At 46.2% G+C, this 16,575-nt stretch overlaps 2 protein-coding genes across 2 annotated transcripts; both read left to right on the top strand.

Moving 5' to 3' along the window:
* Positions 1-3,016: 3,016 nt before the first annotated feature.
* On the top strand, positions 3,017-4,761 carry LOC120671048. Its single transcript, XM_039951279.1, has 2 exons — positions 3,017-3,598; positions 3,887-4,761. Exons 1-2 carry the CDS (start codon positions 3,412-3,414, stop codon positions 4,564-4,566), a joined length of 867 nt encoding a protein of 288 aa, XP_039807213.1. The 5' UTR covers positions 3,017-3,411; the 3' UTR covers positions 4,567-4,761.
* A 3,875-nt stretch (positions 4,762-8,636) lies between these two features.
* On the top strand, positions 8,637-12,939 carry LOC120670150 (pentatricopeptide repeat-containing protein At4g20090-like). Its single transcript, XM_039950202.1, has 2 exons — positions 8,637-10,651; positions 11,617-12,939. The coding sequence occupies exon 1, from the start codon at positions 8,658-8,660 to the stop codon at positions 10,566-10,568; it is 1,911 nt and encodes a 636-aa protein (XP_039806136.1). The 5' UTR covers positions 8,637-8,657; the 3' UTR covers positions 10,569-10,651; positions 11,617-12,939.
* Positions 12,940-16,575: the final 3,636 nt, after the last annotated feature.

The following is a 16,575-nucleotide window of genomic DNA, read 5'->3' as shown; positions in this document are numbered from 1 at the left end:
TCTGGATACACAATCATGATATTAAATTGATTGCTAATATATTGTTTCAACAAAAATAATTACAACATAATCTATTAGTAAAGCGTAGAAGAATTTTGGTTACCTGCAGTCGCCGGCTCGAAAATCCGGCAGGGCTTCGCCTCTGTCCCTCCCTCCCTCTTTTTTCTTGGTTTCTGAAATTTTAGTGATGCAAATGAGGGGTGGGGGGACCAGCCAACCCTTATATAAGGGTGGGAGATCCGGTCGCCCTGCAGCCGGGCGGCCAGGGCCGGCCGCCCCGCTGCCGGGCGACCGGCCCCCAGGGACCTCTGCACAATTTTCTCCGCGAAATTTTTTTCATAAAAGCCACTGCTGCCCCGCTGTCGGGCGCCGGCTGCCGGTATATTCCTGTAAATTTCCAAATCAAAAATATATTTTTGTAAAAAACAAAAATAAAAAAATCCACGACGAGGCAGCCCAGGAAGCTGCTGTCCAGGAAAATATAAGAAAATAGAACTCACCTTGGGCTGCTGTCCATCGCCTGCAGGCCTAGTGGCCTAGCGCTGGTGCAGCCCAGGAAGCCACGACGAGGCAGCCCAAGGTGAGTTCTATTTTCTTTTCTTTTTCATTTTCTGCTCACACTTATATATTGCATGGTCTCATAATTAATCTTGTTAGTTGTTTATAATCCTTTGCATGTTTAGTCATCTAGTGTTAATTAGTTTTATTTTTGCTTGCTTAATTAGCTAGTTTTAATTAGTTTTTGTTAGGGCTGAATTAAAAGGAAAATCAAAACATAAATTGGTAAACTTGTGTTAGTGCTAGTTAGATTTAATTCCAGTCTTTCTAACTTTTGTTTTACATGTGCACTAACCTCTTTTCTCGAGTTTTTGAGGTATTTTCTCTTCGGCAGTTTCTCTCCCAGTGTCGTTTGTGTTTGTGTGCCAGTGAGTTTTTGGTTGAGCTTTTCTTTGTCGAGCTTCCACGTGTGTGTTCTGGTTTCGTTGTGTGAGTGTTCCTAGTACTAATAGCCGTCCTGAGCTATGCGGTAATATACTCACTGTTTGAAATGTGTCGGGTGCAATAGGGGTATTTTCTCTCCGGTTTTTTGAAATTGGATTTGAGGCTCCCATTCACCACCTTTAGTCGCCTATTAGGTCCTTCATATATGGTCGCCTTAACTGCAAGTCCTCAATTACTACCAATGTCCCTATTGTTCTCTACTCGTCAGTTGGGAGGACTTACACTACTACAGAAATGATTTCTAACATCATCCAGATATCTTTTCTAGGAGCGGATCAAAATTTGGCCCGTTGCTACAAACTGTAGCAACCGACCCGCCCTAAAAATATATTTTTAGGGGCGGATTAGCCTATCACCCGCTGCTAAAAATAAGTTATTTGTAGGGGCAAGTGATCGGGTGAGCGTCCTTAGAAATATTTTTTTAGGGGCGGCTCACCTCATCACTCGCGCCTACAAAATTTGAACTGAGCTAGCGGCAACTAGAAAAAAATTGTGTGGGCTGCAGCACGCGACACAAGACTCCTATTAAATATCTGGCCAAGGAGCGCCCCTATCCAGACATCTTTTCTCAAAAATCTCCCCATCTCTCTCCTCTATCTCTCCACCTTTCCTCCCTCGTCTCTCTCCTTTATCTCTCTGAGGCTGTTTAGATTTTTACCTGTAAATTCTGTAAACGCAAAAGAAACGTCAACATCGAATGTTTTGACACATGTATGGAGTACTAAATGAAATCTATTTACAAAAAAATTTGTATAGATGGGCTGTAAATCGCGAGACGAATCTAATGAGCCTACTTAATTCATGATTTGCAACAGTGATGCTACAGTAACCATCTGTGAATTATGAATTAATCATGGATTAATTAGCATCATTAGATTCGTCTCGCGATTTACAACTCATCTGTGCAAAAAGTTTTATAAATAGACTTCATTTAGTACTTCAAATTAGCAAGATTCCAACGCAAAAAAATTTTGCGCTTCATCTAAACATGGCCTGACTCTCTCCTCTCTCTCGGGACACAGCCAGTGGCCTCCGGCGGCGCCGGCGCAGCTACCTCCCGCGGTGGCCTCCGGCGGCGACCTCCTGCTGCGCGGACGCTTCCGTGGCTGCCTCCCGCGGAGGCCTTCCCCAGGCCGCGGCGCGGGGCCACAGCGGTGCTGGCGCGGGGCGGCGGCGGGGGTGGGGCGGGCCGGGCGACGCGGCGGCCGTGGGGGGCGCGACGGCGAGGCGGATCTGGAGGCCGCGGGCGGCGTGGCGGCCGTGGGCAACGCCGGGGCCGGGGCCGGGGCTGCGGCGGCGAGCGTCAGCGCCGGCGCGGGGCCGAGCGGCGTGCGGCAGCGGATGAGCCGGCACGCGGTAGCGGACGCGCGGCGGCGACAGTGCCCTGGACGCGCGGCGGCGGCTGGCCCGGACGGCCAGCCGGCACAAATTTTTTATCTTTTAATCGATTATTAGAGGCGGGTGATCCGGTGAACCGCTCCTAGAAATCGATTTCTAGGGACGGGCGATGGGCTTACCCGCCCTTAGAAATCGATTTCTAGGGACGGGTGATGTGCTGACCCACCCTTAGAAATACATTTTTAGGGGCGGCTAACGCAACCGCCCCTGTAAACTGCTATTTTTAGTAGCGAAAAACTGGGGCGGGTGTGACGTCCGTCCCTAAAAATGCTATTTCACCCGCCCCTACAAACCTTTTACGTAGTAAGCATTGTAAGTTACTAGTCACCAGGCAGCTAAATTTTGCTAGAGATGGGTGTGTCACAATTCTGCAAGTCAACTGTGAACCACGCCACAGCACTCAAGAGAGTAAAGAAATACTGTTCGTCAAAGAAATATCGTTGTACAAACTGGACACTAATATCAGCCACGCGGAGCAGGATTCTCTTTATACATGGCATGGCACCACTTTTCAGGTCCAGAACAGAACAAGCATCCCATGCAAAGGCACTTTCCATCCAAGCATGAATTGAAGTTTCTCCAGCCGCATATATTCTGACGCCACTCACTCACTCCCTCACTCAGTCTACTACTCACCAATCTGCCACCGTCTGCCTGGTGAACAACCCTGCGTACACACCAGAACAAGGACCGCGCGCGCTTTACGCTTCCTGGCAGCTGAGACTGAGATGTTCCTTCCTTCTTCCCTCAATCTAGTACTCTACCATGGGCGCGCACAAGTACCACACGGAGAACCATTTAGGTAGGAGGCCATTGCTACTCGATTCGACCTCATCAACTAGCTGCTGTAGTTGCTGCTTCTTAGCTTCCTCGCACCGGCCAGCAGCCAACCATTCCAGGACTGTTACGTTCTTGCATAAAAGATCATCTGTTTCGCTAGCTAGTCCGTTATCGATTTAGGGGAGAGCTTTTGATCAGCAGCTAGCTAGCATCCAATGGAAGTGTTGGTTGATGATGTCTGGTAATAAGGTGTGGTCCGTGGGTGGAGACACAGGTGCTGGCATGTATCCGCAGATGGTATACCATGCAGATGTGCGGGCGAGGGAGATGGAGTTGGCGGCGGACAGGCAGCAGATGGGCTGCTCTGCTTGCTCCCCCTTGGGAAGGATGATATCGAGCATGATCACGAGATCCAACGGTATGTCTTTCAATTTCCGCATCACAAACCACATGTGATCTGCACTCGATTATATTTGTGCAAACTTGAAACAAGTTCAGTTCTGAATTTCTGGTCATTTTGGTTCGATCGGTTTCAACTTTGCACGAACACATGCGTGCTGGTTTCTTTTTCTTTTTGAGAAATAAAACATGCATGTTCCTACATGTACAGATGTAAATACATTCAGTTCTCCTCATCGATACCAAGGTTATTTAGCTAGCTTCCACCGCAATTTCATCTCATTTTTTTCTCCTGTACGTCTCCTAGGACGCGAAAGGCGCGTCAGGTACGACGAGAAGATGGACTACGCCATGGCGTACGCACCCGCGCAGACGTGCTACGTGCGCCCAACCGCGCGCACCGTCACCTTGGCCACCAGCAACAGCCACCACCACCACCAGCCCCACGCCGTCCAGCCGGAGCCGCCGCAAGTGCACGCGACGGCGACGACCCTGCCCGGCACGCCGTTCCCCTCCACGGGCGCCCCTCCTCAGGCCGCCCGCAAGCCCAAGAAGAAGAAGAAGAAGCGCGTCCGGTTCACGCCGTCGGGGCCGGTGCCCGCGGACGACGACGACCAGCAACCGCCGCATCACGCGCAGCACCACGCCGCGACGGTGGCGAGCAGCGGGGCTGCCGGCGGCACAGCCGGCGCGGCCTACCACCACGGTGCAGCCGAGCCGCCGTCGTACCACCCATCCCCTGCTCACCTGCCGGCACACGGCGGGCACGGGTGCGCGTACGGCTACGGCCGGTACGCGCCGTCGCCGCTGCCGCGGTGGGAGACGCCGGCGGGCACGCCGAGGCGGCACGAGTACTTCTCCGGCGAGTACCGGTGGTACTACCCGACGCCGGTGCGCGAGGGCATCTACAGCATCGCCACCGACGCCAACGGCCGGCTCAGCACCATCTTCAGCGAGGAGAACCCCAACGCGTGCACCATCGTCTGAGCATATTGAATAATGTTCATTCGGTGGTCGAATCATAGAATAAAATGACTTCTTAATTTCTTGCTTTGGACAATTAAAGTAGTCGACTAAGTAGGAGATCAAGGAATATGGTTCTTGTAGTTATGTACAGATAATATGAGCTACTAAGATTGGTGATGAAATGGATTGGTTGGAATGTTTCGATGCTTCGGCTTAGTTATATCCTGTTAATTTGACCCATGCTTCGGCTTAGTTATATCCTGTTAATTTGACCCGTGCGTCTTGCCTTTTCGCAAAAGTAGATACTCCCTCCGTTCTACAATATATGATATTTTAATTTGCTATAAATAAAATTGATTTAAATTTAACTAAATTTATAGAAAAGATTAATAATATTTTGAATGTCCAATAAAAATAATTAGATCCATAATAAAATATATTTTTATAGTTTACATATTTGATGTGTTAGATATTAATATTTTTCTCTACAAGTTTGATAGAACTCAAACGGTTTTAACGTAGGACAAAGAAAAATAACTTATATTTGAGGATGGAGGAAGTAGGTAGGAATAGACACTAAACATCCCGAGCCAGCTGAAGGATTATATTCGCTTCAGAGTCCGTTCTGGGTACCAATTGTAACAACATTTTACTCACAGAAGATCGAGCAATCAATTGTTTGTGCAGCAAATTCCCTGATCCGTAGGTTAGCTAACCCCTAAGGACATCTCCAACAAGCTTTTCAAATCGCTAGCTGATATGGACTTGAGACAACTAGAAAAGCGGAGTGGCGGATGAGAAAGCTGCTGGAACAGTCAGAGGGTGCTAGAGAGGGTAGGTCCCATAAGGGCAGCCGCAACAGTTATAGAGAGCAGCTAGCTCTATGTAACATTGTAACATTATTCATGTCAGCTATAGAAAGCAGTATAGATGATTCAGAGCCCGTTTAGTTCCCAAAAATTTTCACCTCCCATTTAAACACATGTATGAAGTACTAAATATAATTAAATAACAAAACTAATTACACAGTTTGGATGTACACGACGAGATGAATCTTTTAAGCCTAATTAGTGCATGATTAGCCATAAGTGCTACAGTAACCCACATGTGTTAATGATGCGGTCAAAGGCATCAAAAGATTCGTCTCGTGGTTTACAAGTGAGTTCTGAAATTAGTTTTTTAATTAGTGTCCGAAAAACCCTCCCGACATCTGATCAAACTATTGACGTGGCATTCAAAATTTTTTGTGTTTGGAACTAAACGGGCTCTCATCCAACGGAGTATCTGTAAACACGTACTACAAAAAGAATTATGGACCAGAATTTTGAATTGCTGCAGGTGGACGCATCCCGGCCCGTCCGTCCTCCACACGCCCTGCGTCGGCGAGGTGGCCGGACCGCCGATGGTCGCGCCGCACCTCGACCATCCCCACCCATGACTCGCTAGTCCACGCTCTCCTCGCCTCCGCGAGCCTACCCTTGCTCCGCCACATCCCCATCACTGCGTCGAACCCCCGCGGCCCCGCCGCCCCCCCCCCCCCCCCCCCCCCCCCCCAACGTGGCAGCTCGGCTCCCGCGAGACGGCCTTGCTCCACCCTGGCTGCGCCCTACTCCGCCCAGGCGGTGTCGCCCCACAGGCGCGGTCCTGCTCTGCCCCGGCGACGACTCCTTGAGGTCCGCCATGCATGCTTCACCCGAGTCTCGCTGCAACGCTCGTCTCCGACATCGTCGCCCCGCGGCGGTGGGCCAAGCTCCGCCTCATCGTGTCCCCCGTGACGGCGAGCGAGCTCCAGCCCCAAGTGCAGCGCCCGTGTCGCATGCGCGCTCCGCTGAATGGCTCATCTCATCACCTCCATGGCTCCGTCAATCTCTTTCTCCTCCTCAGCTAGTGGAAATGGAGTGGTGGGATCCGCACATGTGGAACGGAGTGCTAGCGAGAGCCGCTACATCAAACGACGATTTCTCTCTCTTCTCGGTTTTTTATTCTCAAATGCTGACATAGCTCTGCTACATAAGCTGATAAGGGCAGTTCCATTCCTCTAACTCAGCTGGTTTCCATAGCATTAAATATGGTGCCACATAAGTAAAAAGCTGAGTTGGCAGGAGAGTTAACGAGGAGAGAAGAAAAAACATGAAAAAATCGGGTCTTATGCAAGAAATCGTGTCTATGCGAAAACCAAAACAAAAGAAAAGGTGATTGGAGGGAGAAAAGAGAAAAAAGAAATATGATTGGATAGTAATTTATTTTGAAGAAATTATCTATTGGGGATGTAGTTTCTATGAGTAATGTCTATATGACATGTTAAATATAAAAACTATTAGTAGTGTTTTGAGTTGGGATTGACCTAATGACCCGTTGGGGGTGCTCTACTAACTGATGTGGGATACCACGAGAGCATATCTCACATCTCGCTAGCGTGTTGGCTTTTAGTTTTATCCCTCCTTTATATTGGTGAAATTCTGTCGTGTGCTAGCTCCGAGCTAGACAGCTAGAGGTGACCTAAGAGTGTCTCCAATAACTGATATTGGAAGATGTCTCAATAATAATTTTAGGATTATTGTGAGAGTTACTTTTCCAATCTCACAATACTCTTGTCCCAATACAATAATATGTTGGGAGAGCATGAACTCACCTTTTATTTGAGGGAAGATGGGGTGAAATATTGGGACATCCCAATAGTTATTGGGGAAAGGAGATGTATTGCGGAACTGCTAGAGCATATTCTTTTTCCAATAGTAGAAGACTATTGGGGAATGGAAGATTGCTGGAGATGCTCTAACTAGACTTTTGTGTAGTGCAGTGCTGCAGTCAGTCTTTACATGTTTGGTTTTTCGGCGCACGCCAATTAGGCTATGCACATCGTCGGTCTGGAAGCAGTGCGCCACCGCTCGACAGATACGCTATAGGCAGCGCTGGGGAGAAGAGAATGCCTCCATGTCAACCGCAGTGGGCCCCGCGAACTCGGCTTCGACGAACCGCACGCTCAGTCTAGCCACCGCGCCGGTGCGCCACCACTCCGCCCGGCCGTCGCTAGGTCACCGTCACCGCCCGCGAGGTCATCCGCCGCCACCCCCACTTGTCCGACCTGGGGCAACGGGATACCTGACATGGCGGGGATCAGTACTAGATATGGGATGGGGCATATCCTGTAATCATACGACATGTAACTAGTCGTGTAGATTTAGAATTAGTCGGTATAGATAAAAACCACATGAGTAGTACTCGGGAAAGACTTATCCGTCCAGGCTATATAAGGCTGGATAGGGACCCCTCCAAAGCATAACCTAGCATAAGCACCCATCATACAACCCTCTGGCAATACAAACCACCCAACAGAATGTAGGGTATTACGCAACTCGCGGTTTGAAAATGTCTAAACCTCGTGTTGCTTGCACTGTCGTATTCTTGATTTCGGCGATTTCCCACGATCTTTCTTTTACCTTAAAGTATCTCTAGGTAGATGTGCTGTTAAAACACCGACAACTAATGTCCACCGTGGAGCAGACCACTGACGATCCCTAGGTAGACGTGTTGTTAAAACACCGACAACTAGTGCCCACCGTGGAGCAGATCACTGACGATCCCATGATAAATTCGATGGACATCATCAACAATCTGAATCTGTCCGGCACGGTCATGTTGGATATGCGCTGGTCAATCGGCAATGGTTGATTTCTTCCTCTACGATCGCCTGTCTACTACCTGTCGACGGCTTCAAAGCTGCGTATTGTAAGCAATTCTGCTACATGCAGAGCAATCCGAGATGAATTGGAGATCCGACAATCCTACTTAGACGCGTTTAGTTCTCAAAATTTTTATGAAAACTTTTACAACACTAATTAAAAATATTAAATATAAATTAATTATAAAACTAATTATATGGATAGACGGAAATTCGCGAGACGGATTAGAAGTAAATTGAATTTTTTTTATGAAAATGGGGGCACCGGCCCATTACTGGCCAGGATGTGACGGAGTGGGCTTAGGCGAATAAACCCTAGAGCGAGAGATTTTGCAAGAATTTCCCCACCCGCGCCGCCAAGTGCCCCTAGCCCGGCCCTCCCCCTAAACCCCGCCGCCGTCCTCCCCACCGCCATGCTTCTCCTCCCCCTATGCCCCATCCCGCCACCCATCTCCCCGTCCCCCTCCGCCGCCTCACCCGCAGACCCTCCCTCGCCGCCACCGCCGCCCGCCGCTCCCACTCGTCCCCCTCCGTCTCCTCCTCATCGTCCGACGACGAATCACCGCTCGCCGGCGAGCTCTTCCCGGCCGCCGGCGCGCCCACCCTCCTCTCCGTCGCGCGCTCCCTCGCCATCGCGTCCCCTCCCCCGTCCGCCGCCGCCGTCCTCGGCTTCCTCGGCCGCCTCCCCCACGACGCCTCCCCCCACATCTTCCCCCACCTTGTCGCCGCCCTCGCCCGCTCGCCCCGCCCGATCCTCGCTCTGCGCCTCTTCCTCTCCCCGCCCGCTCCCTCCGCCACCACCCACCACTCTTTCAATTCAGCGCTCGTCCGGTTCCCCCTCCCGCCTCACCTCCTCCCGGCCTTCTTCTCCCACTCCCTCCGCCGCTTCCCCGGACTTACTCCCACTCTGCTCTCCTTCAACCTCCTCCTCAAGTGCATCTCTTCCTCTCTGGTCCCAAGGAACCCCGGCCTTTATCTTGCAAGCGCGCTGCGAATCCTCCACGATGTCATTCCAGCGTGGAAACTTGCGCCGGATAAGTTCACCTACTCGACCGTCGTGTCAGCTCTGGCCGATGCAGGGCAGGTGGAGGATGCGGTGGCGCTTGTGCATGAGATGGTGGTTGATGGGGTGGTGCCGGCTGAGGCTTTTAACCCCGTGCTGAGAGCAATGCTGCGTGCAGGGGATGTCAATGGGGCAGCCAAATTGTTTTGGTTTATGCAGCTAAAGGGTTGCACACTGACAGCAGCGACATACAATGTGCTGCTGCATGGCTTGTTATTGTGCAATAAGGCGAGGGCAGCAATGGGCATCATGAGGAGAATGGAGGGTGAGGGAATTGCGCCAGGGTTAATGACATATGGTGCAGTGGTGGATGGGTTGGTGAAATGTGGAAGAGTTGAGGATGCATGGAAAGTCGCTGAGGAAATGAGGAATAAGGGGCTTGCACCTAGTGAATTTGTGTTCTCGGCCGTGATCACCGGGTTTTGCAGGTCAGGGGAGGCTGACAGGGCATTGAGGGTGTGGGAGACAATGGTGGCAGCTATGGTAAGGCCGAACATTGTTCTGTATTCAGCAATGATTGATGGCCTTGCCAGGTGTGGGAGGATGACAGAAGCTGAAATGTTATTTGAAGACATGGCTGATGCAAAATGTGCACCAAACATCATGACATATGGCTCAATGATTCGAGGTTATTTCCAGATTGGAGATTCATCGCGAGCTCTCTATACCTGGGAGGAGATGATAAGGGCTGGCTGTGTGCCAAATGCCATTAGTTACAGCATATTGATCAGTGGGATGTGCAATGTAGGGAGATTAAAAGATGCTATGATGATCTGGAAACACATGCTTGGCCGTGGATGTGCACCTGATACAATAGCTTATACTTCAATGATCAAGGGGTTATGCATGTCTGGGATGGTTGACGGTGGTCTCCGTCTATTTAATGACATGCTGGCGAAGGGTGATGCCAAACCTGATGCCATCAGTTATAATGTTATGTTGGATGGGCTGATTTGCACAAATAACCTTCCTCGGGCAATGGACTTGCTTAATCAGATGCTTGATCAAAGGTGTGATCCAGATGCAGTAACATGCAACATTTTCTTGCGGGAGATTGGGGTTGCAGAGGGGAAAGGGAGACAATTCTTAGAGGGACTGGTCATGAGGCTATGCAACAGAGAAAGGTGTAGGGCAGCTGGAGATGTTTTGATGGTGATGCTGGCTAAGTATATTGTGCCAGAGGTTGCCATTTGGTATACTATTGTGAGAGGAGTTTGTCAGTCTAAGAGAGTTTGGAAAGTCGTCGACAACTGTTGGGATGAGATTTGGAGGCCTTAAAGAGTATTTATATTCTTTTTATACACTGATTGGGCCCATGATTTCGAGCTCACATGCTGGAGTGCTTTTATACTCCATTTCTTGTAAGTTGTAGCACTAACTCATTCATTAACAACCATTTTTGTTACAATAAAGTGATTTTCATTTTTCACTGTGCTTGATTCCTTCCAGTACTTTGTATCTCTGAATTTTTGTGTCAATAGTATGGTGTCTTCTCAAAGACAATTGTTTTACAGACCTTTATAAGTTGAACTTGTCCTAACAGCTATGTTTTTAAAGCGGTAAGGCGAGGCGAGGCGATCCACCACCGCCTTATCGCCTAGGCGACGCCTAGGCTGGCTAAGGCGAGACCTTAAGCAAGGCGAGCCGCCACCGCCTTGTCGCCTAGGCGACGCCTTGAAAACAGAGCCTAACAGCTTGTCTTACATGAATTTCTGGTATTGATTGCAAACTCGTAATGCATGTTTTATCAAAAAGCCCTGATTACCAACTTTTTCACTGACCCTTACCATACAAATGCTAGGTGGAGCATCGCCACATTTCCTAGCATCTTGGCATTATTGTGTCTAGAGTGATTTATGACCTAATCTGAGTATGAAACTGAGATAAATTAGACATTAAGGAAGATGAATTATGGTTAAGGAACTCATGGATGCATGATAATGCCAAATTGAAACTTCTCACTGTAGGATCTGTTATCCCCTCAACAAGTCCTCTTATAGATATCTTTGCAGAAGGCTAGGAGATATGATGGTTTAAGCTCATTTTGACCTGTAATAGGATGGAATGTGGAAACTATGTTATCAGACATGTTAGACCTTTTTTGTTTCTAAGAGTTAGGATCTCCGGTACTCAATTGATTACTGTTAGCAAGCTATCGATTAATTCTTCCCCTGGTCAATCAGCAGTTGCTGGAGCTAGGTAATGTAACTTTTTACTAAGTATTCTTATCATTGCCAAGTATTGTATCAATGATATTTCACTCATGTACAGTTTTTTTTTCAGAGTGCCCCATTATTTCTGACATTTTCCTTCAAGAATTGTGCAGTTGAAAGCTGATGTGCTGATTTTTATTCAAGTTGATGATGCTAAAACAAAATGTAGAGGACGTGTTTCCAAGCTTGCCTTGCCATTTATCACATGTTTTAGATTCTCCTTCCTACTTCAATGTTAAATCCTTCAGGTACCTTTTTTATTTTCTCTATCAATAATATATAACTTTTGCAATGGAGCATTAGACTGGTTTTAGTGTTAGGAGCATCTACTGCCTAAGAACATATGCTGTAAATTGTAATGAATTTTAGAGTATCAGAAATTATATGTAAATTTAGCTGAAAAAATAGTAGCTATGGTTTATGATGGTGATGTTAAGTAGATCAATTAGATCCTTCAGTTATAGAGGTCCAGAATCCAGATATACGTTCTCACAGCTGTATGCATATTCTATGTGATGTGAAGAAAGCTAACAATAGTAAATACTTATTTGTATTATCTCACTTTTGCCATTGTTCCTGAACACCATATATGATCCTATCACTTCATGAAGAGATTATGCGGTTCCCTCCTGATAACAACATTCATGTTTAAGTTATTCAACTCATACTAATCTTTAACATTGTTTATAACGGGAATTGCCTTGCATACCACGCACCACCACATATATTAGATATTGTGATGGCTCTATGCAAAGCCTGACTAGGCCTTGTGGATAATTATCACAACAGAAGAAATCTATTAGAATACATCTCATGGATGATAAAGATGTATGGGTAGTAGTAGTTGGTTATTGTAATACTCCCTCTGTCCCAATATATAAGGTGTAACCACTTTTTACTCAAGTCCCATAATATAAGGCGCGCTCTCTCTAGGCACACGTTCATCGATGCAGTAATACTACTGTTGATAGAGAAAATTAAATACGTTCCTTGGTCTTTGAACTAGAGGTGGTTACGCCTTGTATACTAGGATGGAGGGAGTATATCAGCTCTGAGATGCTCTACCTCTCATCTAAATACTTATTATGTTTTGATTTTGAATCGATTATCGATTTTCGTGTTTCTTGCTGCCTTTTTTTTATCTTGCTATTTCTTGTTTTTTTTATAATTTTTTGCTATTCCTTGTCGACTTGTATATGTAATGTTGTTTGGGTTGGTTTACTGCATGCAAGATACCTAGGCTTCATGGATAGTTATTACAACAGAAAAGCCCCATTAGACAACATATATTGTTCTGATGGATGAGACATATGTATGAAATTATTAATAGTAGCTTAGTTATTGTATTATATCACTTCAGATTTCTGCATTTCCGTAAATACTTACTGTTCTGGTTTTAAATTGAATGTGAATATTTATACTTCTTGTTCTTCCTATTTCTCACTGAGTTTGCTAGTAGATTGGATTATAGATTCTATCAGAGTATCCCACAATCATCTTATTCATAGTTTGGTTTGGATGATAATCGGCCAACTTACCCAGTTGTTTTCAGATTGCTGTCTGTCAGCCCAAGATCTATGATTTTGAAAAGAAAGATAACTAGCTGAGTACAGCCACAAGCAAAAAAAAAAAATTGACCATAAAACTGTGGGGGAGTTCCCCACAGCACTTGCATTAAAAAAGGGGGGGGGGGTATGTACAGATGAAAAGAGATACTTACAGAGCAAAGCAAGAGAGCCACAAGCAAAATTGCTGGATAGGAAACCAATCATGGCTTGATTGACAATTGGCGCACCTTGACCCATGTTATGAGACACAAATTGAGCGCAACTGTGATGGGACCATAAGATCAAAGGCAACATGATGTTTTAAGCTTCTGGAGTCGTCATCTGTAAGGATAAATATGCTGTGCATTGAACAGAATAGTTGGATACTTATATTAGGAACACAACCCTTCGCAGTTCAGTAGCTGATGGGTTATCTTTATAGCTGAAAGGTCATGTTGGGTGATTGTTGCATGTGAATTTTCAATTCCCAAGGAGCATTTAGCCAAAATGCATTGAAACAACTATATCTTCAATCATAACTCAAAGTTAAGAATATTATTTACCAGATGGCATGCCAGCTTAGTTGGATCTTCCCGATTAGCATGTGGCATCTAGAACTAAGCTGTAGTTTATTGGCCGCTCAGGACTCAGGAGCAGGGCCAGCGCATGTATGTATTGTATGCTGCTATTCTGTAAACCATCACTGTATATTTCTCAGGCATTGAACTTTGGCTGCTAAAGGCTAAAGCCAGTAAGTGCGTCTGGCAGGAAGCCCTAACTACTACTATCTTGTTCCAAATTATAAGTCATTCCAAGAATCTTAGAGAGTCAAACTATCTCAAAGTTTGACCAAAATTATAGAGAGAAACACAAAGATTTTTTACATCAAATAGGTATACAATGAAAATATACTTAACTAAAGATCTAATGGTATTTAATTGGTATTATAAATGTTATTATCTTGTTATATAAATTTAGTCAAATTTAAAAAATTGACTCTCCAAAATTCTTGGAATGACTTATAATTTGGAAGAGGGAGTACTATACATCCTTCGCGGAAGCCCCATGCAGGTGAAGCTGGCTTGGGCATCCCAAAGTATCCGAGTGCTTGAGTTGAGAGCAGCCCCGTACAGGGCGGTGGTCCGCAGATCACAAGTCTACTACTCTTACTGCCTACTGGTAGAAGTCCTCTGAGGAAAGTCACCCAAGGAGCTTCATCGAACAAGCTAGTCCAAAGTGCTGGGACGAGGACCACGACGCTGCAAGCTGACCCACTTCCCTACAACTGCATCAGTCAGCTGATGCTGTTTCGTTTCAACGGCAGTTAATATGGTGCCGCGCCCACAAGCACAAGCACATGGTCGTTGGAACGGAGCCGAGGCTGCAGGGACACCATTTGCCATTCGAGGTGTGGCCCTGCTGCGCCTCACGCACACGCGCTGGCTCGCTGCACCTTCCTGGAACGATACAAGCAATTAACATGCCCCGGTGCGCCAGTGACGCGTCCATGCCCCCCATGGCCTTCGTATCTCCCTTGCCTGCCCTGCTAATTCCAGTCTCCCAGCAGTACCTCCATCTTCAGGCCGAATGGACGTCTGAACTATTATCTGTTTTTTCTTCAAAAAAAAACTATTATCTGTTCGAAATAAATCTGAACGAACAGGGGCGGAGCCACATGGGGGGCGGGCAGGGGCTTGGCCCCCTAATGCTCCATTAATTTCATTTAAAATCTCTAATCAAATACAAAATTACACTATATGATTCCTCTAATTAGCTTTTGGCCCCCTCCAAATGGCTGCTTGGCCCCTCTCATTTGGAATTCCTGGCTCCGCCCCTGTGAACGAACCATACAACAATAACCAGATGTGCCTATTCAAAAGCTAGATATATGTATGGAGTAAGTATTAAGTAAGTATCGTTGTTGCTTCCCAAACTCCATACTTCATGCTAAAAAAACTTGTAGGGCACCACAGCAAGGATCTTTGGTACAATCTTTTAAATTAAACTACTCCTACGAAAGCTAGACCAATGTGATTCAGGCTCTGTTTTCCCTTTCCTAGAATCAGGCGGTCTGTTTCCCATTCCCTGTCCCATTCCCTAGAACCAGAAGAAATACAGAAGGAAGATGGCATGAAAGAAGATGACGCTGCACATTGAAATCTTTGTTTAGAGGTGTTAATTAGTGACTCTTAGGTGCTCCTCCAATTCTCTTTAGTTCAAATTTTTATACTACTTTTTCAAAATGAGATCTTATTTAATTATTTTAGAGAAATAGTACAAATTTTAAACTAAAAAGGGTTGGAGGGGCATATAAAGGTCACCAATTAACACCCCCATCTTTGTTGGTAAAATGGTAGGTACATGTATATGTTAACTCACGTCAGTATCAATTTTTTTCTGAAAGAATAATAGGAAAGATCAGACGAAGAAATAAGGCATGCATCCAACGTGGCATAATGCCATGATGCGTCTGTTTCAGTGTTTGGTGAAGCGATTCATAGGAATTCGGTTGCAGGCGGCTAATCTGTAGGAGCTAAGAAAAACCGCCGGTGGATTTCGGTTGTTGACCTCTGCTTGTGATGTGATCCTCTGCCAAGAATTTTGACCTCAGCTAGTGACACTCTTTAGTTAGTTCGTTTCTGACTTGACTAACTTGATTAGCTTTTGGACTGAAATCTCTATTTCCATGTTGAATGCTTTCAGTCAAAGTTCACGTGTTACTTTAGTGGAAGTGTTGTGGCACCGATAGTAGCTTTGCTCTTGTTAAATAGTTATATTTGTTCAATTTAAATTACTGTTTTCAGTAGTCCTGGGCATATAGAATGGATGAATTTTACTATGATTGGAACAAATGAGAGCCGTTGTCGCGATAAGATTAATGGTTGAGATATAAGAGGTATTTGAGAGATACCTAGAAAAAAGTACTAAATCTGTTACGCTGGTACTGACATTAATTTTTTTATTAAATAAAAACAATACCGGATGGTACATCCTGGTACCTTCCAACCACCGTAACAAGTCTCGTACAAGTGACATACAGTGGTAAGCTGTACTCATGTCCCAGTTGTAGCCTACCTACAACTTATGTCAGCTGGGTGACTAGTTCAATACACCGAACACGACGTGGTAAAAGCAACACATTTGGTTGTTGAAGCCTCATGGGCAGTTAAAAGATTTGGTCTTTAGTATATTCACTATTGTAGTCTCCTGCTCTCCTCTCTTTGTCCGGTAAGACGATTGGTCTCCCATGAAGCCATGATGCAAGAAGATATTTTAGAGAAAAAAGGAAGAGTTTATTTCCGGCAAATGATCTAAGGTTGTTTAGATCACTCGGGTGCTATCTGCGAAGATGTCAAGAGACGCAGTCAGGTAAGGAGCCATCATCCCCAAAGAAAATGAAAAGAGAGAAAAAAAAACGAGTAACGAACCATCAGCCATGTACTGCAGGTAGCCTGTGAGGTGTCCAGATCTTGAGAGTGAAGAAACCAGGGGTAGCGATGTGTTCGGTACACTAGCAAAGCACGG

The sequence above is a fragment of the Panicum virgatum genome, chromosome 4N (assembly GCF_016808335.1).
Source record: "Panicum virgatum strain AP13 chromosome 4N, P.virgatum_v5, whole genome shotgun sequence".
Classification (NCBI taxonomy): Eukaryota; Viridiplantae; Streptophyta; class Magnoliopsida; order Poales; family Poaceae; genus Panicum; species Panicum virgatum.
This window is presented reverse-complemented; position numbering and strand designations above follow the sequence as displayed.